Source organism: Alternaria postmessia, assembly GCF_024291825.1.
Source record: "Alternaria postmessia strain BMP 2775 chromosome Unknown scaffold_9, whole genome shotgun sequence".
NCBI lineage: Eukaryota > Fungi > Ascomycota > Dothideomycetes > Pleosporales > Pleosporaceae > Alternaria > Alternaria postmessia.
Genome location: NW_026260082.1, coordinates 548,564 through 568,945, shown reverse-complemented (window position 1 = coordinate 568,945; position 20,382 = coordinate 548,564). Strand labels below are relative to the sequence as shown.

The 20,382-nt window shown below is 51.6% G+C and overlaps 10 protein-coding genes across 10 annotated transcripts; 8 read left to right on the top strand and 2 right to left on the bottom strand.

The window, feature by feature from the left end:
* Window positions 1-218: 218 nt before the first annotated feature.
* J4E82_002435 (uncharacterized protein) lies at window positions 219-2,139 on the top strand (the record flags this gene model as incomplete). Its single annotated transcript, XM_051728736.1, has 5 exons — window positions 219-533; window positions 591-923; window positions 1,055-1,222; window positions 1,286-1,784; window positions 1,832-2,139. 5 exons carry the CDS (start codon window positions 219-221, stop codon window positions 2,137-2,139), a joined length of 1,623 nt encoding a protein of 540 aa, XP_051591687.1.
* A 614-nt stretch (window positions 2,140-2,753) lies between these two features.
* On the top strand, window positions 2,754-4,931 carry J4E82_002434 (uncharacterized protein; the record flags this gene model as incomplete). Its single annotated transcript, XM_051728735.1, has 1 exon — window positions 2,754-4,931. One exon carries the CDS (start codon window positions 2,754-2,756, stop codon window positions 4,929-4,931), a length of 2,178 nt encoding a protein of 725 aa, XP_051591686.1.
* Window positions 4,932-5,200: 269 nt separating this feature from the next.
* J4E82_002433 (uncharacterized protein) lies at window positions 5,201-6,266 on the bottom strand (the record flags this gene model as incomplete). Its single annotated transcript, XM_051728734.1, has 2 exons — window positions 5,201-6,143; window positions 6,205-6,266. The coding sequence occupies 2 exons, from the start codon at window positions 6,264-6,266 to the stop codon at window positions 5,201-5,203; spliced, it is 1,005 nt and encodes a 334-aa protein (XP_051591685.1).
* A 640-nt stretch (window positions 6,267-6,906) lies between these two features.
* On the top strand, window positions 6,907-8,841 carry J4E82_002432 (uncharacterized protein; the record flags this gene model as incomplete). Its single annotated transcript, XM_051728733.1, has 3 exons — window positions 6,907-7,026; window positions 7,088-7,836; window positions 7,887-8,841. 3 exons carry the CDS (start codon window positions 6,907-6,909, stop codon window positions 8,839-8,841), a joined length of 1,824 nt encoding a protein of 607 aa, XP_051591684.1.
* Window positions 8,842-10,226: 1,385 nt separating this feature from the next.
* Window positions 10,227-11,358, top strand: J4E82_002431 (uncharacterized protein; the record flags this gene model as incomplete). Its single annotated transcript, XM_051728732.1, has 2 exons — window positions 10,227-10,305; window positions 10,373-11,358. The coding sequence occupies 2 exons, from the start codon at window positions 10,227-10,229 to the stop codon at window positions 11,356-11,358; spliced, it is 1,065 nt and encodes a 354-aa protein (XP_051591683.1).
* A 418-nt stretch (window positions 11,359-11,776) lies between these two features.
* J4E82_002430 (uncharacterized protein) lies at window positions 11,777-12,524 on the bottom strand (the record flags this gene model as incomplete). Its single annotated transcript, XM_051728731.1, has 2 exons — window positions 11,777-11,946; window positions 11,999-12,524. The coding sequence occupies 2 exons, from the start codon at window positions 12,522-12,524 to the stop codon at window positions 11,777-11,779; spliced, it is 696 nt and encodes a 231-aa protein (XP_051591682.1).
* Window positions 12,525-12,784: 260 nt separating this feature from the next.
* RPL9B (60S ribosomal protein L9B) lies at window positions 12,785-13,923 on the top strand (the record flags this gene model as incomplete). The annotated part of the gene is made up of 7 exons (XM_051728730.1): window positions 12,785-12,795; window positions 12,941-13,014; window positions 13,070-13,077; window positions 13,132-13,263; window positions 13,331-13,392; window positions 13,579-13,744; window positions 13,795-13,923. 7 exons carry the CDS (start codon window positions 12,785-12,787, stop codon window positions 13,921-13,923), a joined length of 582 nt encoding a protein of 193 aa, XP_051591681.1.
* Window positions 13,924-14,678: 755 nt separating this feature from the next.
* J4E82_002428 (uncharacterized protein) lies at window positions 14,679-15,861 on the top strand (the record flags this gene model as incomplete). Its single annotated transcript, XM_051728729.1, has 3 exons — window positions 14,679-14,889; window positions 14,945-15,465; window positions 15,517-15,861. 3 exons carry the CDS (start codon window positions 14,679-14,681, stop codon window positions 15,859-15,861), a joined length of 1,077 nt encoding a protein of 358 aa, XP_051591680.1.
* Window positions 15,862-16,702: 841 nt separating this feature from the next.
* J4E82_002427 (uncharacterized protein) lies at window positions 16,703-17,543 on the top strand (the record flags this gene model as incomplete). Its single annotated transcript, XM_051728728.1, has 4 exons — window positions 16,703-16,832; window positions 16,905-16,956; window positions 17,080-17,263; window positions 17,376-17,543. The coding sequence occupies 4 exons, from the start codon at window positions 16,703-16,705 to the stop codon at window positions 17,541-17,543; spliced, it is 534 nt and encodes a 177-aa protein (XP_051591679.1).
* A 923-nt stretch (window positions 17,544-18,466) lies between these two features.
* J4E82_002426 (uncharacterized protein) lies at window positions 18,467-20,287 on the top strand (the record flags this gene model as incomplete). The annotated part of the gene is made up of 1 exon (XM_051728727.1): window positions 18,467-20,287. The coding sequence occupies one exon, from the start codon at window positions 18,467-18,469 to the stop codon at window positions 20,285-20,287; it is 1,821 nt and encodes a 606-aa protein (XP_051591678.1).
* Window positions 20,288-20,382: the final 95 nt, after the last annotated feature.

The window sequence follows — 20,382 nt, the reverse complement described above, 5'->3', positions numbered from 1 at the left end:
ACTGACCTCCATCCTCCGAAGCGCTCGGAGGAAGAGCGTGCCAAGACCTCGGATCGGTCACAGATATTACGGATGCTTTCCTCTATAGGATGGTATATGTATGAGGAGTTCGCATACATTGTTTATCATCTTCCAGGCGGCTGTTACCACGACACCTTTTCATTTCTAATACAGATATTGACTATACTCCGCAAACTCAACTACCACGAACACATATAATGGACTCGCATAGAACCAAAACATCAGCTGCGTCTGATACAGCTACGCAGTGTGCTAGTGGTGTTACCACACCGGATGTTTTCGCGGAAGAGAAGGAACAGCAGCAGTACAAACAGGATATGGAGGAGGTCAGATCTACTCACGACGATGCAACCAACAAAATTCAAGAGGAGTATCCTAGTGGCATGCGGCTAGTTCCCATCTTGATCGCTGTACTATGTGCAGTATTCCTTACTGCTCTGGACATGACCATCATTGGCACTGCTATTCCCAAGATCACCGATGAATTCCAGGGCCTCAACATGGTCTCTTGGGTGAGTTTAATACTCTAGTGATATGGATTCGAATTCCATGGTTCTAACTTACTCTAGTATGGCTCCGCGTACTTCATGACATTTGGTGGTTTCCAATCCGCATCTGGTAAATTCTACCGTTACTTTCCGCTTAAGTGGTCGTTCCTCGGGGCCATCTTCGTCTTTGAGATTGGAAGCTTGGTCTGTGCCGTGGCTCAGAACTCTACAACGTTCGTCGTGGGTCGCGCAATCGCTGGTGTCGGCTCTGCCGCTGTAGTAACGGGTGCGTTCACTATGGCTGCATTGTCTGCCGAGCCAAAACGACGACCAGCTCTTATGGGCCTTGTTGGTGCAGTATACGGTCTATCTAGCGTCGTCGGTCCGCTTTTGGGAGGTGTCTTTGCAGACACGGTGAGCTGGCGATGGTGGTATGTAGGCACGTTACCATAGATGTTCTACTCACCAGCTGATGATGGCATAGCTTTTACATAAACCTTCCTATCGGCGGGGCCTCTGGAGCCCTTATATTGTTCACCTACAAGACCCCACCGCAAGTCGTCGTCGTCAAAGCGACTTGGAAAGAGAAGTTTTTGCAAATGGATCCTCTCGGCATCGCACTTGTCATGGGTGGCATCGTCGCGTACATCCTGGCACTCGAGAACGGTGGCCAGAAGAAGCCTTGGGGCAGCAGTCTTGTCATCGGCCTATTGGTAAGTTGTTACTGTACAAACTGAATTTGAGACATATACTGACTTTGTATATCCGTATGTTAGGTAGGCTTCGTGGCCATTCTCGTCACCTTCATCGTATGGGAGATCTTCAATGGCGAGCGCTCGATGCTTCCACCCCGTCTTCTCCGCGAGCGCACCCTATGGCAGCCATCCGCTTTCATCTTCTTCTATTCGTCAGCGTATCTTGTACTACTGTACTATCTGCCGATCTACTTCCAGAGCGTTGACAACCGAAGCGCAATCAACTCGGGTGTACTCAACCTTCCTTTGGTCCTCGCAATGGTGATAGGCAGCATCATTAGTGGCGGTGTTGTATCGAAGACGGGCTACGCTGCGCCTTTCATGAATGCAGGTGCTATCCTAGCGACTATCGCTACTGGTCTGATGTATACGTTTGACATCGGCACTGGACTAGGCAAATGGATAGGATACCAGGCTCTTTATGGTATCGCAGTGGGCTTGGGCTTTCAGATGGCCATCAATACAGCTCAGGCCAACGCAACGATAAAGGACATGTCCTCGGCGACGGCAACAGTCTTTTGTATGCCCGAAAAACATATACCAATGGAAAGAACTAACGTGTTGTAGTTTTTCAAACCATCGGCGGCGCATTCTCATTGACCGCTGCCCAGTCCGGCTTCGTAAATCGCATGATTACCACGCTTGCGATCACAGCACCAAACGTGGATCCGCAAGCGGTAATCGGAACTGGAGCTACTCAGCTTCGACAGACATTCAGTACCGAAGATATACCGGGCATTGTGGTGGCATACATGGCAGGAATAAAAGTCGCACTCGCTATTGCGATCGCTTTGGCGGGTGTAGCGGTCCTAGCTGCCGCACTTACACCCTTCAAGAAGCTCAACATGGAGAAGGTTCAGGCCGGAGCTGCGTAATCTTCAAGCACGGGGGCTTGCTAGGGTCGAAGGACACGTTGATGGCATTTGTTTAGTACTTCGTTGCCTATCGAGGAACATAGATTGTATTTCAAGGAGGTTCACCATCCTAGCTACATGGGCAGGTAGCGTCCCCCTGCACTTGTGTGTCATTTGTAATGTTTACAACCTTCTAAGATTAGTCTCATAGAGTTTAGATGTCGATCGATTCACAAAACGCCACTGAGGCCTTTTCGTACAGCCAAAAATACGCCCATGTCTGCGTTGACTCGTTTGCATGGTAGACCTTGTGCTGCTGTGTGATTGGCCTTTCAGCGACCAATGACCGTTGCCGTACAAATCAGGCCTCCAGACCCAGAGGCACATTTCCCATTCTCGCTGGCCTCTTAGCGACATGTTCGGAGTCCGAGGCTTCTTCCGCCGAGCTGCAGGTGGCTCGGTCACTGTCCCCCGTACTACCTAGGTGTCAAACTCGTCTCGTATGAACAATTTCGCATTCGATTCCATCGCAAGATTCATCACACCCTCACTAGCGTACTTCTGCCAAACTTCGGATTACTCTCCTTGAGTGGAGGAATCGTACGTGCCACCGAATCGGGCTAGCGTTGGTTGCCATGGGGCCGGCTGTCAATGACACCAACGTGAGCAGCTTTGAGCCTCCCAGCAAGCGGCGCAAACTTCGAAAGGGCACGACAAGCTGTTGGGACTGCAAAAAGCGGAAAGTGAAATGCACATTCGATGCAACATCAGATACAATATGTGTAGCTTGTCGTCGTCGAAACGCGCCATGTGTTCGCCAGGACCAGCCGGATGAAGTCCTTCTTCAGGAGGACGATAGCAGCCCGTCATTAACATCGCTGCGTTCAGGCGATGGGGTCAACAGGACCTATCCAGCTCCTGCTCTCTCTTATGAACAACTCCTTGAGCGCCTGCGAAAAGCCGAAACATTACTTGCGCAATCGGAAGACTTAAGACACGACTCAGCAGCAATCGACTTTGTGCAACTTCCGACACCCGGCTCTGCTGCACTGACACCGGAACAAAACTTTCTGCAGGCAGAAGACGGTGAAAACATCTCGATCGGCCTACGTCAAACGTTTCCTGCTCAGCGAGACCTCGATCTCATATGCAGATCGGACCGCAGCGCGACCTTGTATAGCTACAAATGTCTCACGGGATCCAGCAACCTCTTAGAGCACGAATCGTTCGACATTGCCGACGAATTGGCCACGGTTCCCGACGCCTCTACTACACCCCCAGTTCTTATGGCCAGGCATATGCTTATTCTAGCCCTCATGCTGCAGTACTTTCGGTGTAACGGAGCCGATCGCCTATCTGGAGACCCGAATGCTCTCGCCGTGCGCATGGTGGATACGGCTGTTCGCATGGTCATCACCAACGATCAACTAGTAGGCTGTATCGAAGGACTGGAGTGTATAATATACGAAGCCATCTTCCAATCCAACGCCGGCAACCTTCGGCGATCGTGGATAGCTTTCAGAAGAGCCATGGTATTTGCGCAGTTGATGAGGTTGGATACACCCAACCCTCCACCGATCAAGTTCTTAGAAAATAAACACAGAGTGGGCCCAAAATTCCTATGGTTTCGAATTGTTCATATGGACAGCTATCTGAGCCTGATGCTCGGTCTGCCCCATGGAGGCCAGACTACGAACATGGAGGTCCCTGTCCCTGGAGAGAGCCTGAGCTGCAAAATCGATCGAGCACATACCCTCATCGCACGTGGTATCGTTGACCGCAACCGAGGAGATCCGCTTCAAAACATTGAGGCTACCCGCAAACTGGATCGCGACCTCCAGAACGTGACAAAATCCCTTCCTGACAAATACTGGCTTGCACCAAGTTTCACTAGGCTGCAACCAAGCACGAAGGAGGCCTTTGAGGAGCTAATGCGGCTTCGAGATCAGCTTTACCAGTACAATTTGCTTCATCTTCTGCACCTGCCTTTCCTCTTACATTGCGGCAAGGATTCAGATTTTCATATGTACGCCAAGATAACCTGTATCAATGCGGCCAGAGACGTTCTTACAAGATTTGTCGCGTTCCAAAATTTTCGACCAATCTCGACCCAGTCATGTCACACAGCGGACTTCTTCGCGCTCATGGCCGGGATGACGATTTTGATCGCGCACATAGACAGCTGTCGCTGGAAAGATCATAGTTTTCTAGTACATCAACGACCCGGCGACCGCGCCATGGTCGAGCAGCTTGTCGAAAAATTGGAACTGGTTTCGACGCAGACGAACGAACCCCTCACAGGCAAAAGTGCTGAGCAGCTTCGGAGCTTGCTCGAGATTGAAAGCGACGCTGCACGTGGGTCGAGTCATACTGGTGAGAGCACTGTCGATCGGCTTGAGGAGGGCTGCGGCGAGCAGTTTCAGCTCTCGATACCATATTTTGGAATTATCAAGATTTGTACAAAAGGCATCACGAAAGAAGGGCCTAGTCAGCAGGCTCCTGGTGTGGACATGCTTGTTGGTCCGTCGTCCTCAAACCTGATGGCTGTCGAGAATAATGTCTTTTCCACCTTTGGTCGGGACATTAGCGATAATATATCATCCGACCTCCTTGCAGCACAGCCCAACACACAGAACTTTCAGACCCTACAGTCTGGATTGACATCCTCTGATACAATCTTCAATACGCCACAACACTATCCTGGACTGACCGCAGGAACGAATGACTGGGCGTTCCAGGGTGTAGATGCGGCGTTCTTTGATTCGTTGATGAAGGGAGTGGGTGATTGGGAAGAGACACTACTGGGAATCTGATTGCCTCTATCAATGGTCGTGTCTGTGACACACGTTCCACATTTGCTTCTTCATGGAGAGGGATTATGATAGTATAAATGCCACGTGTTCAATCATCATCCTCGGCAACAGTGCGCTGGCTTTCTAGGTGGTATGCTTAGAAACCAAAACCGTTGAAACAATGAGAGGTCGACGGGCAATGGTTCGATTGACCAAAACGTCGGAGCTGTACTCACAGATATACTTCGTCTATGCATTGCACTTCAACCAAATGAACTATTCATCTGCCCCTAGTCATGCTGCGCCTTGTCCAATAGCTCTTTCAATATCTTTGCCGTGCTCCTCATACCTTGCAGCGAATTCTCATCCGGCCCTTGCCCCGGTGTCCATGTCGCGTGCGCGAAGTCAATCATCTTGACTTCGGCCAATTTAGGCAGAGTCTCTTCATCGTCTTCATCCTCATCTTCCGGATGTGCAGATCGTAGCTTCTGCTTGGTATTTGCGTACTCGTCTACGTCACCCTCATATACCAGTAGTATGCTTGCGCTGTACATCCTGCTCTCTTTGCTTTCAAAAACCTCTTGGATGTCCTTGACCTCTCCCAGAAAGTAGGCGAGCACCTCCCTCGCCCGATCGAGCTCTGCTTCTGACTTTGCACCAGGGAAGATGTAGTCTGTGAAGCCTTCACTCACGTTCTCAGCGCTGAATTTGCGTCCATACATCTTGTTGTACACCCAATATCCGTCTTCCTTGTCCGTTTCCACATACTCCTTCAGGTCTTCGGGGATGTCGGGTACATCACTACCCTTGTACGTGCGCATACCCGCTATCCTAAACCCTAGACTGCCGCTTGTGGTCTCCTTGCTTACGGCATCTAGACGCGCTCTTTTCTCCGGCTTCGCAGCCTCATCCCACAGCTGCGCGCCAAGCTTCAGATCCAGAACATTCGGTTTCTTGAACCCATGTGTAATATTCTCTAGCACGATGTGAAGATCTGTAGCGAGTTTCTTGCCATGCAAACGCTCAATTGTACCGTCGGCCGTTTGTATGGTGCCGCTTTCGACAGACTCGGTAGCGGCGGCTTGGTCGGCTGAGAGGGAGAGTTGGCCCATGAAGGTGGGGAGGTGACGCGCGAGGTCCGGGTGGTCGGTGAGGGACTCGTAGAAGTTGATCTCTGCAAGGGTGCAGGGCTTTACTACTACACCACCAGACTCGTCGCTGAGGACACCATCGCTGGGTTGTGGTGTTAGTATGGGTGGGGAGGCTGACAGGCGGCAGGCAACAAGGCACTTACTGACCAGCAGCAGCACTGCCATATGCTTTCAGATTAGACGCGTCATATGCTTTGGTTGCCATGGTTTTCGGATTGTATAGCGAGTCTTGCTATGTTATGAACGTCTTCGTACGCGTGGTTGGTGTTCAGGTGGAAGATACATGGTATGCAGGCTGCAGGCCCCACGACATGTGTTTCAGGGTCCTTTGCGAGTCAGCCAATGCCGTCATCCAGGGTATCACGATTCGCGCTAATCCAGCACAATCCATTGGTTTTGTACGACTTCAAGATTATGTCTTATGCCATCCAGATTTTGTTCTTATTATTCCCCATTTAGAGGCCCATCATGAAAGTTACTGCAACAGATACCATCGCTATGTGCCTCGACCGATTGTCCTTCATCGCCGCTAGCAAGAACCAGCATCTCACCTTGACTTAGTCTTCAATGCGCAAGTATCAAATTACTGGGCATGGACTCACCGTGAAAGCGCGTGAGAGTACGAGATACCCGGAACCGGAAGTTGCGACGGCCAGTCTTAAGTAGTCGTGCGCTCTTACCTCAAGATGCAAACGCAGTTACCCACCATCTCGGAAGGCACTGTTTGTTGTCGCCTCACCACGGCATCAACTCTCTACACACGATCCTTGCCCATTGCACCCCTTTCTCCTCTCTAAGCACATCAATTCCATCTTTCCCAATACCCAGTGCAGAAAGCAGCAGATATGGCGACCGCGATCACAGCACCCATTGTGGATGCAGGACCTACCGATGAAGCCTCTAGCAACAGTACTGCTACCTCTGCCATTGAAGACCATCCAGATGGTGCAGAGATTCGTCGTCAAGTACGTTTACCAGTCTCCGATCTTTTGGTCAGTCATGCGGTCACACTAATCTCCCTCCAAGGTGGAGTTCTACTTCTCCGACGAAAACCTTCCCACAGACAAACACCTACTACAGTGCTGTGGTGGACGCGAGAATCTCCCCGTCTCGATCAGTCGCATTCGCGGTTTCCAGAGGATGCGCCAATACAAGCCCAAGACCCTCGTTACTGCAGCTCTCCGCTTGAGCGCCTTTCTGGAAGTGTCTGCTGACGGAAAGACCATCAAGCGTAAGGTACCTTTGACTGGAAAGAATATCCTCGATCCAGATTACTTCGATGCCGAAGATGACGACGATATTGCCTACGCCCCGGGTTCTCGAAAGGCGAAAGCGCAGCAGCCGGCTCAGTATCCAGTACCACTACTGCCCCAAACAAAGGCAAAGTATCCCGAAGGGGTGTCTAAGAATATGCTCAAAGCTACTGGGTTCGAGAAGGCCTACATTGAGCCTGTTCTCACCCCTGTGGAAGCTGCCGAGGAAGAAGAGATGTACACTCTGACCAAACCGTTTGTCGAACGTATCGAGATCGCCATCCAGCGCTTCAAGCAAAAGCGTCGCATGCATGAAATGTATGCACATGTCTTCAACAAGCTCATGCGCTTTGGCGGAGTAGAGTCTGGTCCTCGCATGTATCAAGGGCTTTCCAAGCACGAGATGAATGAGATGGGTCCTGAGGAACTTGCAAGGGCTCTCGCTGTCCACAATGTACCCTGGGACCGCTCTAATGAGAACAAGTGGGTCGTAGATTTTGTAGCTCTCTGCAAAGCCTTCCTGTAGGTTCATCTTACCCTTTGCTCCACTGACACGATACTGACTGGAATAGATCATCTTGGTATCCCGCCCACTATGGCTATGCGTCGTATGCTATCAAAAATGCTTGCCAAGTTCCCCGCTCCTTCCTCGGGTATCTTCGCTTTCACCGTGTCTGTCCCGAATTCGATGACCAGCTTGCCACTGCACTTCAAATCTGCGATCAGGCTGAGCAGGAGCTTCCAAAAGTCAACTCTCTAGGTCTTGCCCTGCCCGGAGATTTCAACAAATCTGCTAGCGTCTTATTCGGTGGTGCCCAGGCTGGTATGTATACTGGTAACAAGTCCTGGGCGGAGGATCTGAAGAAGGAAGGCCTGGCGGTTGTGGAAATTGGTATCCGGGACGAAGAAGCCAGGATCAAGTTCGGCACTGGCATCGCTGTTCTGGGTTCGGAGGCGCAATATGACATGTTTGAGTCTGGGCAGCTAAAAGTTCTCGGCAAGGACACTGCCTACCTTGAGGTCACTGCCATCAATCTTCCCGACAACGATACCAAGTCTGCATACGCAGAGCAGAGCGAGGCCTTCAAACATAAGCTTGGACAGCTTGGACCCCTCGGTAAGCTTTCCTGCAAGACCTGGCACACGGACGACTGCGACGACTACGATCTACCCAAGGATAAAACCAAGTACCCCAACGGTAAGCCACGGAAAGCTGGCAATGGCAAAGAGTACGAGTTTTGGATCGAGGAGAGCATTCTTGAGGACTGCTTCGTGGGCCTGAAGATGGATGCCACTATCCTGCTCCTTTCTGGTGGTCTCACCATTCTCGACGACATCAAGGAAACTATGTGTAGCTTCTACACTTGGATCCCAAACGAGCTGTGGATGGAGAGGAAGCCAAAGGAGGTGCGATGGTTAAAGAAGGGCTTGGGTCTTGACGAGGACGAGGACGAGGTTGAGATCCTTGGAGGGAACAAGGCGAGCGCGGATAAAGATGCTTCCGATGACGATTTCGACGACGAGTAGAAAAGTAGTCGAGGGACGAGCCGATATGTTTTCGTGGCAGGACTTTGATGAAACAGTAGTCCAGAATGTCGTGGTCTGATCTCGTGCCGAGCCGTCTAGGACAATGGAAAATTGACAATGTTTTGGTTTGGGAAGTAAGATTTCAGAAAGGGAGAGTCACGATGTATTTCCAAACATGGTAAGATTTGCCGTGGACGCACGTATCCCAGGGTCAGCGAAAAACTGCAGTTTCAATGAGAACATACTAAGAAGCTACTTCAAATTCATTGCGTCCTCAGTGCGCGACAAGTTGCAACGATCGCGAAGGGGGGTATCTTCTTCCGCTTGCGCAGGCTGCTAGGACGCGCCTGTACGCTATGTTTGACAAGCGCCTGCGCCACATTCCCACGCCTCAGTTTCATACCAGCGTCCTGCAGGCCATTGACAAGGATAACATCGCAAAGATCAACTAAAGCATACAGTGTCGAGGCCGAAATATCCGATAACAATATCGCGCAACGAAGCAATGCCACGGCTTATACCTGCGTCGGGGTGACTCTTGGCTGGCAACGACTAAACACCACGAAGACACTTGGGCGATATTTCAACACCACACCCAGTGCACGCTCTACGATATGGTAAGACGCGATACCCCGATATGCGGATACTTCGGCGAGCGAGCCTATTGCCAACATCTTGGCAGAGACACATGCCATGGCTTTCGTTGGTTTGCCAAGGCCACGCCGCCGGATGATGTGCGTGGATTCGTGACGCGGTCCTCCCACAAGCAACCCAGAGAGTGAAAGAGGGAAGTAGGCCTGCGTACTGTACTACACATGCCAGAGGCAGGTACGCGTATGGCGGGTAAATATTGGCTGCACAAACGGATTGCATGGTGCAGTGCACCGGTTTACCCGTTCCTGTCTCGCATAAGAGACTGATCTGTCGCAAGTTACCCGGCTGTACCTAGCCAACACATGTGAGACGAGATGGGGGCGTGGGAGATGATGACAAGGAAAAGGGACGCGCAGCAAGGTTGATTGCTACACGCGCGTGCGGAGTGGAAAGGGCAAGGGACTGCCAAGAGCCTTGAGTGCTCTTAGCAAGCGGAGAACGCAGGTGGGCTGCTGGGTAAAACGTGCGTTACCGCCGCCGGGCTTTTGATTTTTCTGGCTTCGCCTTTTCCCGCTGGGTTCGTTTTCTGGCTATTCGACTATGCGCCTTTGCGACGAGGGTGCTGCTTTACAACGACGTTGTGGTGTTTGCTCCATTACTGCGACTAGGATATGAGTGACAAAGGTTCGGCATTGCGAAAGAGCGAAAACTATCACTGCTGCGGGTTGTTGTGATCGACAAACCATTTTGGGTCGGAATTTAAAAAGAGGTGGACCAGAGCGGAGCGGAACATGTCTGCTAGGATGCAAGTTACGAGCGCCGCCTTGGAAGCGCGATCAATCATGGGGTTGCCGAATCGGGCTCAACATGGTATGTTCGTCTCCAGTTTTCGCGACTAGACAACATGGCACAACATGGCGGCTGACTTTCATGACAGCGCAAAACTTCCTGAATCCTTACATATATGACCCGTCTTACCCTCTCGCCATAACAGGGGCGATTCTCGTACTGTTGGTCTCTGCATGTTCTCTTTATCAGTACATCCGCCTCAAGGCGTATTTCTTCTGGGCAGCAATCATCGCCATTGTCATGCTCGACCTGGGGTTCATATGCCGTCTGGTATCTGCCTATGACGAGCACAAAGAGTCGCCCTTCCTTGCCTCCTGGCTCATGATCCTGCTCGCGCCCAGTTTCCTCGCTGCAGCGTGTTATACTGCATTCAGTCGTGTTGTGTGGTTTTCCTGCCCAACCTACGCACTCAACTTCAAGACGCTGTGGTGCTTTCCCAGATACATCACCGCCACTTTTGTGTCCTTTGACCTTTTCAGCTTCATCATTCAACTTGTGGGCGCGAGTCAAATCAGCCGGCAATACGACCAAGATACGCAAGGGAACCGTACTATCGCTTCGTCGGAACGGCAAGCACTACCTGGCAGGATTATCCTGATTTTGGGGCTGGTGCTGCAGGTGCTGTGTTTCCTCAGTTTCTCTATCATCAGTATGCGGTACTTTTACATTAGCCGGCACTGGGCTGCTCATGACTTGGGAGACCTGCACCTTTGGCGCAAGTTGGGATATACGATAAACCTCTCCTCGGTCCTGATCGCCTTACGAGCGCTCTACCGTACTATCGAGATACCCCATGATCGCAACTATGGGTTGTTGTACCTGCAGAGCCACGAATGGTGCTTCTGGGTGTTTGACGCCGCCCCAGTACTCGCTGTGCTAGTCGTGTTTGCTGTGTGGCATCCGGGTCGTTATCTACCCAGAAGCTATACGGGATGCAAGTTGGACAAAGGCAGGGCTGTCAAAGAGAAGGATGAGATCAGTTCGATGAATGGGGGTAACGGTGGACATGACACCGAGTTGAGAAACTTCAAACCTGAGGATTTCCAATCTGAGAGGGCTGCGACGAACGTATAGAAATTTGACATGAGACGGAAAGGGTTGCTGTTTATGATACCATTGCATTTAGCGGGATGGCGTTTTGAGGGTTCATCGGAATGATACCATGCTCAATGATACACCTGTATGCCTACTCCAATTAGATCTTTTGACCTGTGCTTCTTCGTAAACACTAGAGCTGTTCTTGTCAATCAACTCTTGTTCGCATCCCAGTGCTCCTTCTCATTAAAAACCTTCCTCAGTTACTGAGAACGTACGCGCAACAAGATGCAGTCCATGACGCACAGCCCTGCCTGGCTTGCTACCCGAGTCTCGAGCGGTGTTGCAGTTTCAGTCATCGTTGCCAGGGCCAGCTTCGAGATCTCTAGGATATCAGATGGAGTGCTTATACCCTCTAGAAGGGAGATGTTGGCCAGAAAGTGTTGTGTGTTCTCCTTCATATGTCAGGCTGATAGTGCATCCTGAACTTCTTGTTCGCGCGATCAGCCGCTCTTGTCTGGAACTGCTCCGCGTTGAGTTCAAACACAAGTGGCTTCATGGGAGTCTTCCCATCTTGCTCAGGAAGCGGTACCTCAAACCGGAGGATCGTGTGCTCTTTGGGGACAGCTGAATTTGTCAGATACTTACCACTTACCTAAGTCTTGCTTGCTAGACTTACATTTCACAGAGTTGTTCTTGGTGATGATCTCGAATGTGAACCTTGTGTCACGAACGATGATACCCTCCAAGCCTACGCGACTTACACATCGGCTTCGCACTACAGTCACGAGCGCCCCGTGCATGTCGGCAGTCGCAAGCAGTTGTCCACTCGAATTCGGCGTGACAAGGACACTCCGCGCAGTATCGCTCAGGCCTAGCACGTCCCTCATGTAGCCAGCCCACAAGTTGTGCAACCCCTCATAGAGGGCGTAGTTTTGCTGCTCCTTGGGAATCTCGTTCAGGCAGAGTGCACGCTTTTTCGCAGCGGACAATGGACGAGGCTTGTTCTTGCTGCGCTTCCGAGCAGTCTGTTTGATCTCGTTAAGGGCGCGACGGCGGACCGCGCGTGCAGAGGGTGTAGGCGAGGTTGCGCGAATGTGAAGGGGCCGCTTCAGCACGCGCTCGTGATAATGCGATTCTGCGGTCGAAGGGGAGAAGGCGCGGTGCAGCAGGGTTTGGGCGATGTGTGTGTCTCCGTGTGCCATGCTGGCCGTAGACTTGTCGCGACGAATTATTTCCAAGTCTTGCAAGTCTCACTGGAAACTACGATGGCTAAAGTCGCAGCTCCTCGGAATGCATGAAGTTGGTGTTCTTGCCATGACGAGGAAGACGGCGGCGCTAGCGCGCACAAAAGCGGGCTAGACCGGTGGCTCGGCTATCGTTTTGTTCCGCTGCCTCCCACACAATTTCGAACAATTCGACCTCAGCTTCTCGACAACACCGCTAACCCGCAGCAACCGTCAAGATGAAGTACATGTACGTTTATCCCCGAGCACACGACTGTCAAACCGCCGCATCGCACGATTTTCCCGCTTCCGACCGGTCAATGGGCGCCTCGATAGCAGATTCCACCACGAGCAAACATCAGAATCCAGGACTTTTGCTGACAAGTGCGAAACAGCCACTCTGAGGAAGAGCTCGCCATCCCCGAGGGCGTCAAGGTCGCCATCAAGAACAGGAACGTTCTTGTTGAGGGTGAGTGCGCACGATAGAAGACGCATAAGGAATCCAACACTGACATCTCCAACAGGTCCCCGAGTAAGCCAATCGCGATAGCCTCGACCACCTCGAACCGATTCTTACACTCTACAGGGCAAGCTCACAAAGTCTCTCGGCCACTTGGCGGTCAGCTTCACGCACCCCAAGAAGAATGTCATCAAGATCGAGCTCCACCACGGCTCCCGCAAGAGCGTCGCTACTCTCCGAACTGTCCGCACCCTGATTGTACGTCGCGCGCATCCTCGAATTCCCACACTGGTAAACATGGGAGGACTGGGCTGACTGGGAATAGAACAACTTGATCATCGGTGTCACCAAGGGATACAAGTACAAGATGCGCTACGTATATGCCCAGTATGTTACACCAGCCGCACATCCCTCCCGAACCCGTCGCAGAGCATATCCCATCCGACGCTGCTCTCCAGGCTCCCCAACAAATCAACGCAGGACTCCTGGTTGAGATGCTGGGAGCACTAGGATGGATATGCTTATGCTGAGCGTCAAGCGCACATTGCTGGATATGACTAACATCACACCCAGTTTCCCCATCAACGTCAACCTGGAGAAGAACAAGGAGACCGACTGCTGGGAGGTGGAGATCCGAAACTTCATCGGCGAGAAGCTCGTACGAAGGGTTGTCATGAGGCCCGGTGTTGAGGTTGAGGCGTCGAAGAACCAGAAGGATCAGCTCGAGCTGTCCGGAAACGTAAGAACTGCGGTGCAACAACCAATTCAACCAATGCTAACATCATCCAGTCGCTCGAGGACGTCTCCCAAGGTGCCGCCGACATTCAGCAAATCTGCAAGGTCCGCAACAAGGATATCCGAAAGTTCTTGGACGGTCTGTACGTGTCGGAGCGCGGCAACATCGTCGAGGACGCGTAAACGGTTCTGGGGAGTACGGGTTTCTTTACGGGCAATGAGCATCTATGAACTTCTCTGCATCATATGCGGTTGGCGCCTGGGGGTCTAAGATCAAAAACGATGTTCAAACAATACCACCATGACTTGATGGAATCGCGCCGGCACATTCACGATGAAGTGTGAGGTGATGAGAAGTCAATAAGATCAGTACTTGCCAAGAGACATGAACGATCTGAACTTCAACACCACGGCGAGCTTTGGCTTATCATGCACTTGGTGACGAATCAAATCTGTGCTGAATGCTCATCTCAGAACCCCTAGCCTCTTTCTAGTGCTTTGCCTGTGCAAACAACATGCCCCACATTTTGAACTCGGGATGGGTGTGATGACCGTTGTAACCACCCTTTGATATACACGTACCGACAAGCACATCCTTCTTTCGGCAGCTGGATAGTCCGCGGATGTGATATTTACACATGACGTACACGGCGGCTCGTCGTGCCTGAACCCCGCATCGTGGCTCGTTGCAGTATCTACCACCGGGATAATGATGAAGCTATCGCCGCAAAGCCCGACCTTGACGGCTATGTACTCGATTGGGAAGTATGTGGTGCAGACACGGAGAAAATGCCGTCGTTGCAGAGTATATGAAGTGCGTGCCGCCTTACAATGTGGTGGTTCATTCACGCCTCTCTGTTGCTCGCCCCACCACAGCCTTGCGAAACCCAAGTACCCCACTAAACACCAATCCGCAAGCGATCCACTGATTTGCGATCATGCCGGATAAGCTCGATGTGCAGGGTCTCCTCCAGGAGTCCAAGGCTGAATACAAACGCCTAGGAAAGAGTGGCCTGAAGGTCTCAGTACCTATCCTGGGTGCCATGAGCATTGGTTCCTCTAAATGGCAGCCCTGGGTCATTGAAGAAGAAGAGTCGCTACCGCTACTGAAAGCTGCGTACGATCGCGGTCTTACGACTTGGGATACCGGTATGTCCGATAGGCTGTCCGCTCGGTTGCCGTAGTTCACTGATATCTTGCAAAGCCAATGTCTATTCCAATGGCGTCTCCGAAGAGCTCGTTGGCAAAGCAATCAAGAAGTACGACTTGCCTCGTGAGAAGCTCGTCATCCTCACGAAGTGCTTTGGTTACGTTGGCGAAGATCCAGGTCTACGTACGATCCAGTATGGCACGGAGCTGCCTCAGTTGAAAGACTACGTGAATCAAGGTGGTCTGTCACGGCAAGCAATCTTCAACGCCGTCAATGCATCGCTCAAGCGTCTCGATCTGGAGTATATCGATCTTCTACAAATCCATCGCTACGATCCAAATACACCTCTCGAGGAAACCATGGAGGCACTGCACGATCTGGTCAAGAGTGGAAAAGTCAGGTACATAGGTGCCAGCTCCATGTGGGCAGTCCAGTTTGCGCAAATGCAGTTTACTGCTGAGAAGAATGGTTGGACCAAATTCATCAGCATGCAGAACCATTACAACCTGCTATATCGCGAGGAAGAGCGTGAGATGAATCGATTCTGCAATGACACTGGCGTTGGTCTTATTCCGGTATGCTACCATTTTCGAGCATCAAGTCATTCCTTCACTAACAGCCGATAGTGGGCACCACTATGCCGTGGCCATCTCGCTCGCCCTCCCTCGGCATTCGGCTCGACCACTCGTTCAGAAGGGGAACAGAAGGCTGGCAATCAGACCTCTGGTAACAACGAGCGTGACAAGAAGATCATCGGCCGTGTCGAAGAGATTGCAAAGAAGCATGACTGGAAGATGAGCCATGTTGCGCTAGCATGGATCAACAAGCGTGTTGCGAGTCCCATCATCGGTTTCTCCAGTGTAGACAGGATGGATGAGGCACTTGCAGCAAGGGGCAAGGAGTTGACTGAGGAAGAGGAGAAGTACCTCGAAGAGCTTTACGAGCCCGTTAGGATTGTTGGACATTCATAGAGAAGTCACGCGATGAGCTCTGAACGAGTACACGCAAGTGACTAGCAAGACAATGATGCGCACTATTACACGAGATGTTGAGCTATTTCGACCTTCCATGTTGCTTTTTCAAGTTGACTCATTTTAGAGTTGAATATTCGGCTGCATGCGCCTCATGTACGCAGCCTCACATGGTCTTGCGAGGGGCGGATAGTCCAGTCGGATGTTGACATGTACCTCCGCGTGGACCATGAGCCCTTGCAGTAATCAAGTGGACCTCTGATACACTCGGTCCGCGTTAGGGCCCGAAGCTGAGATGATACGCGTCGATGCGCGCTTTGTCAATGTCGCCGAGCGCAATGACGTCGGTCACGCGATCTATCTCACCACCGTACCTGATCTTCCGGAACAGCCGCACAACGAAAGCAGATAGCTGGAGTAGGCGAAGTGCGAAGAAGGAGGCTCAATTGCTAGCTTTCAAAGTATATCTTGTGCTGTGAGCCAATGCTACCTGGTGTACACGCACGCTTCGTCCGTTGGCGTTTGTTCCTTCCCCGCATTCTGGGCGATGCTCCCCTTCCCCGCATTGGCTCGACCATTCACGTCTCACGCCGGTTCGATTGGACCACAATGTGGTGATCGATCAAGTGACCGTCTCCTGTGCCTGCCGGCGACAGACTGAGCCCCTCATAAGCTGCGCCCTCCCTCCCTTCTTGCTCTTCCTCACAGCCTCCACTGTGCTTCAGACTCTCACCCCTTATCCATAGCTCTAAGCAATTCCCATACAGCTTCCCAAGCTCTTTCATCATCTACAACTCTTCCCAATCTCCCAGTAGCTCAGCTGCAACTGCATATCACCACAATGGCCGCAGAGACAGAAAACACGCTTCAGAAGGTCGACTCTTTGACTGACCACCAAGATGGCGCCGCTAAGAAGGGCCACCGCAGAGTCAGCTCCATGGCTGCTGATGTCTACCGGATCGAGGATCTAGGTGAGTGCTCCTGTGACAATGGCCCAGATGAGGGGTCGTGCGTGAGGGGCAGGCGAGCTGACAGAAGCACAGAAAAGGAAGGCAAGAAGATTGAGATCGCAATCGAAACCCAGAAGCTGAATTGGTAAGTGAATCTTCCTGTTTCGTTAATGCGAACCATCCGACAACAACGTCCAGCGGCTCATCGTCATCCGGATGGCCCCGGTCAGCCCTGATACCTTGCATCGTACTAACACAATACCTCTAGGAAGCTGAACAAGTCACCATCCACTGTCGAAGACCCATCAGTCTTGAAAATGCCACTCACCGAGCCCAAGCTCAAGTCCATCGCCCTGCACTTCCCGCTAGGCCTAGAAGTCACCGCACGGAACATGAAAGGTGTCACCATCAAGGATGCACTAGATGCCATCCACAAGCAGTTCAAGAAGCGCGTAAGTATCCCCATCCATTGTATCTTACCATCGAGCATCGTTGCCGATCCTCTCATACCCCGCACCATCTAGGGTTACCGTGTGTCGAAGCATAGCTGACCCTCTCCTGTAGGCAGATGACGAGTTCGAAAAGCCGTACCTCATGGGCTTCGAGTGGGACCCAGAAGAGTGCTATACCCGCTTTATCGTCCACCAGTCGGCCGTCCCGACGGTAAAGAACGATTTCGGCTCAAGCAAGAAGAAGAAGAAGAACAAGGCCGAGGGAGAGGAGGGTTCCTAAATGAACGACTCGCCCCCTTCCCTGACTTCGACTTCTACACACAGCCTCAGTCATACTTCTGTGCTTCGGCAACGGTATGTGCGGGGTATGGATATGCACTCGGGTGCTGGTCAATCTTCATATCGATATGGGAAGAGCGAGCGCGTCTGCTGTGATGGCGTGGCTGGTATACTGTATGCCTGCATTGGCAGACGGTGTACTTGCTGTGGCTATCGAGTGGTGGATATGCGTCGTGGAACCGTTCGCGGGATGCTCGCTGGAAAGGCAGTATCTGCTCATGTATGCTCTCGGGCACTCTTTCGGGTTGCTGAAAAGCACCTGACATAATGAGAAGACCTGACTATCGTGAATGATCCTCTTGAATCTTGCTATGGTGTTGATGTGAAGCTTCTGACGTTGGCTGGGGACCCACCCCACTACGGGCAGCTCTCCACCACGCTGCCTGTAAGCGAAGGCACGTTGCGGGTTCCCGCGGATTGAAATGACTTCCTCCATGGCCCATAAACCGCGCCTGGCTCATGAAGTGGTTCAAATGGTTGTCGCTTCTGTAAAGACAGCACGCGCAACGCGCAAAGTTGTCTATAGTGCCCGCTCCGCTGCACTCGAATCGGAGAGCAGGTAGCCTTGCATTGGTAGCGCTGCAAGCGCTGGCGTTTCACTACCCTTAGCATAAACCTTTGTCTTCCGACACCGTACTTTGAGCATCATTAAAACCCGTTTCTCTTCCTTGTACATCGCATGTGCATTTCTGTATACAATTTCAAACCTCTGCATACTTGGTACAGATTCAAGTTTCATGCGCACAACCTAGGAGAAGACCACACCAACCTTACCCAGCGTCACAACGGGCCAAAAACATCAAGATCCGCCTGCATATGCCATCTTGTGATAGCCATCTATCAAGCTAGAAAGACATCAATGCGATGTTCGCAAACCTCCAGATACGACCTGCACCTGCCAAGACCCGACGCCGCAAGCCTAGCTTATCCATCCGCGCTGGCGTTACAAAGCGCAGGGTTTCGACTGTGTCAGCCGTGAGTGCCAGCAATGTGCCCTCGATGAGCTTCATGGAGGGGTTGTTTGGCGATGAGTTTCCCGAAGCTTTTGGGAGCGGGGCTCGGAACAAGAAGACCATCACAGACTTGCCGGCAGAGCTACTCGAAATCGTATGCGAACATATCTCTAAGCTCGACATCAAGCGATTGCGGCTCGTGAGCAAGCACTTCGCATCCAGCGTGTATCTACGCATAGATCGCATCTACGTCTCGCCTAATCGAGCTAATCTGGACTATCTACATCAGATTCTGGCCCATCCTACATACCCTGGCCGTGTGCGCGAGATTGTTTGGGACGATGCTTTGCTCAAAGAGTATTCGACGTTGGAGGGATTCCGTGCCGCAATCATCGCCGACGAAAGAGAGACTACCAGAGCCATTGAACGTCGACTTGAGGAAGCCATGGAGATCTATGGTGATAGTGATCCCGATTACCGACCATTGGAAATGGAAGACTTACTTCAGGATGGTCGATTGACTGAGGCTGCGAAGGAAATCCTTCTGCGATACGATGATCAGTTCTCAAGAGATGTTCTTGCTAGGAATGCCACAATGATGAGCATTGAAGACAGCTACGCGTTATATCAGGAACTGTATCGCCAGGAACAAGAGCTTGTGGAACAGCAAATCGATGCGATGGCACTGCATCAAGCCCTGAATGGCTTTCCAAATGTGAGAAGAATAACGCTAACGACTGACACTTGGCCCGCATGTAATGTCGTGCCTCGATACAATACCCCCTATCATCGTTCGTTACCTCTAGGTTTCCGCAAACCAGCTGTCTGGCCATGGCTTCGGTCCGACCAGGAGTCAGAGGATATGTTTGCTCAGTGGCACCCTAGTGCTGCCAACCCGCCCAAGAACGCAAAGCCCTTGCCAGCGGAACACAGGAACTACGGCGTTGTGGTGTCTGCTATACTCGCCATGCCAGATCCGCACATCGAAGAGTTCATAGTCGAATCTGAACACCAAGCAAGGTCCTATTACCACTGCTTCCTCACCGAAACTTCACAGAATTACCGACTTACGAAACAAATGTTCCAGCGGACACGCTTGAAGCGCCTAAAAATGATTTTCACTCCTCCAAATGACTATCTTATGAGTCCAGAAGGCTTGAACAATCTCAAGTCTCTACTGGTAGAACTACAGTACCTCGAATATCTTGATCTTGGCTTCAACGATAGTAGATCAGGCCGGTCTTGGCGCTTCTTTCTACGATTCAATCCCATCCCTGAGGCCATGAGATCGCGCTTGCGGTGTCTCACCCTGCGGAATGTGAAGCTGTCAGAGGAGGACCTCAGAGACATGTTTACCACGTCGCCAAACTTACAAAACGTCACATTACATGATTGTTTTCAGCGGATGCGTCCAGGATGTAATTGGCCGTGGCTCTTTAAGCAACTACGAGATTATTACCACGGCGAAGTCAATGTTAGCAAACCAAGCTTTACAGTTCTGGCACCCCTGTCTCGTCAATACTCACAGCTTGTCAATGAGGAGGTGGACGACTTTTTGTATGGCGATGGAACCGCCGAGCGTCCGTTTGTAACTTCGCCACCAAGACCAGGGGCTAACGCTCTTAAACCACACATGGGATGGAAAGTTTGGGATAGGGACGAAAGCGTGAGAGAACGAATGGCTGAGGTAGCTGAAAGGGAGGAGATGCAAGAACGCGATGACGAGATGTAGTGGGAAGGTTGGAACTTGACACATGTCAAGCGTAGCCTAGAAAGCGAAAAATAGTCGCCACACCAGGGTTCGACATAAGGTTCGAGTATCTCTAG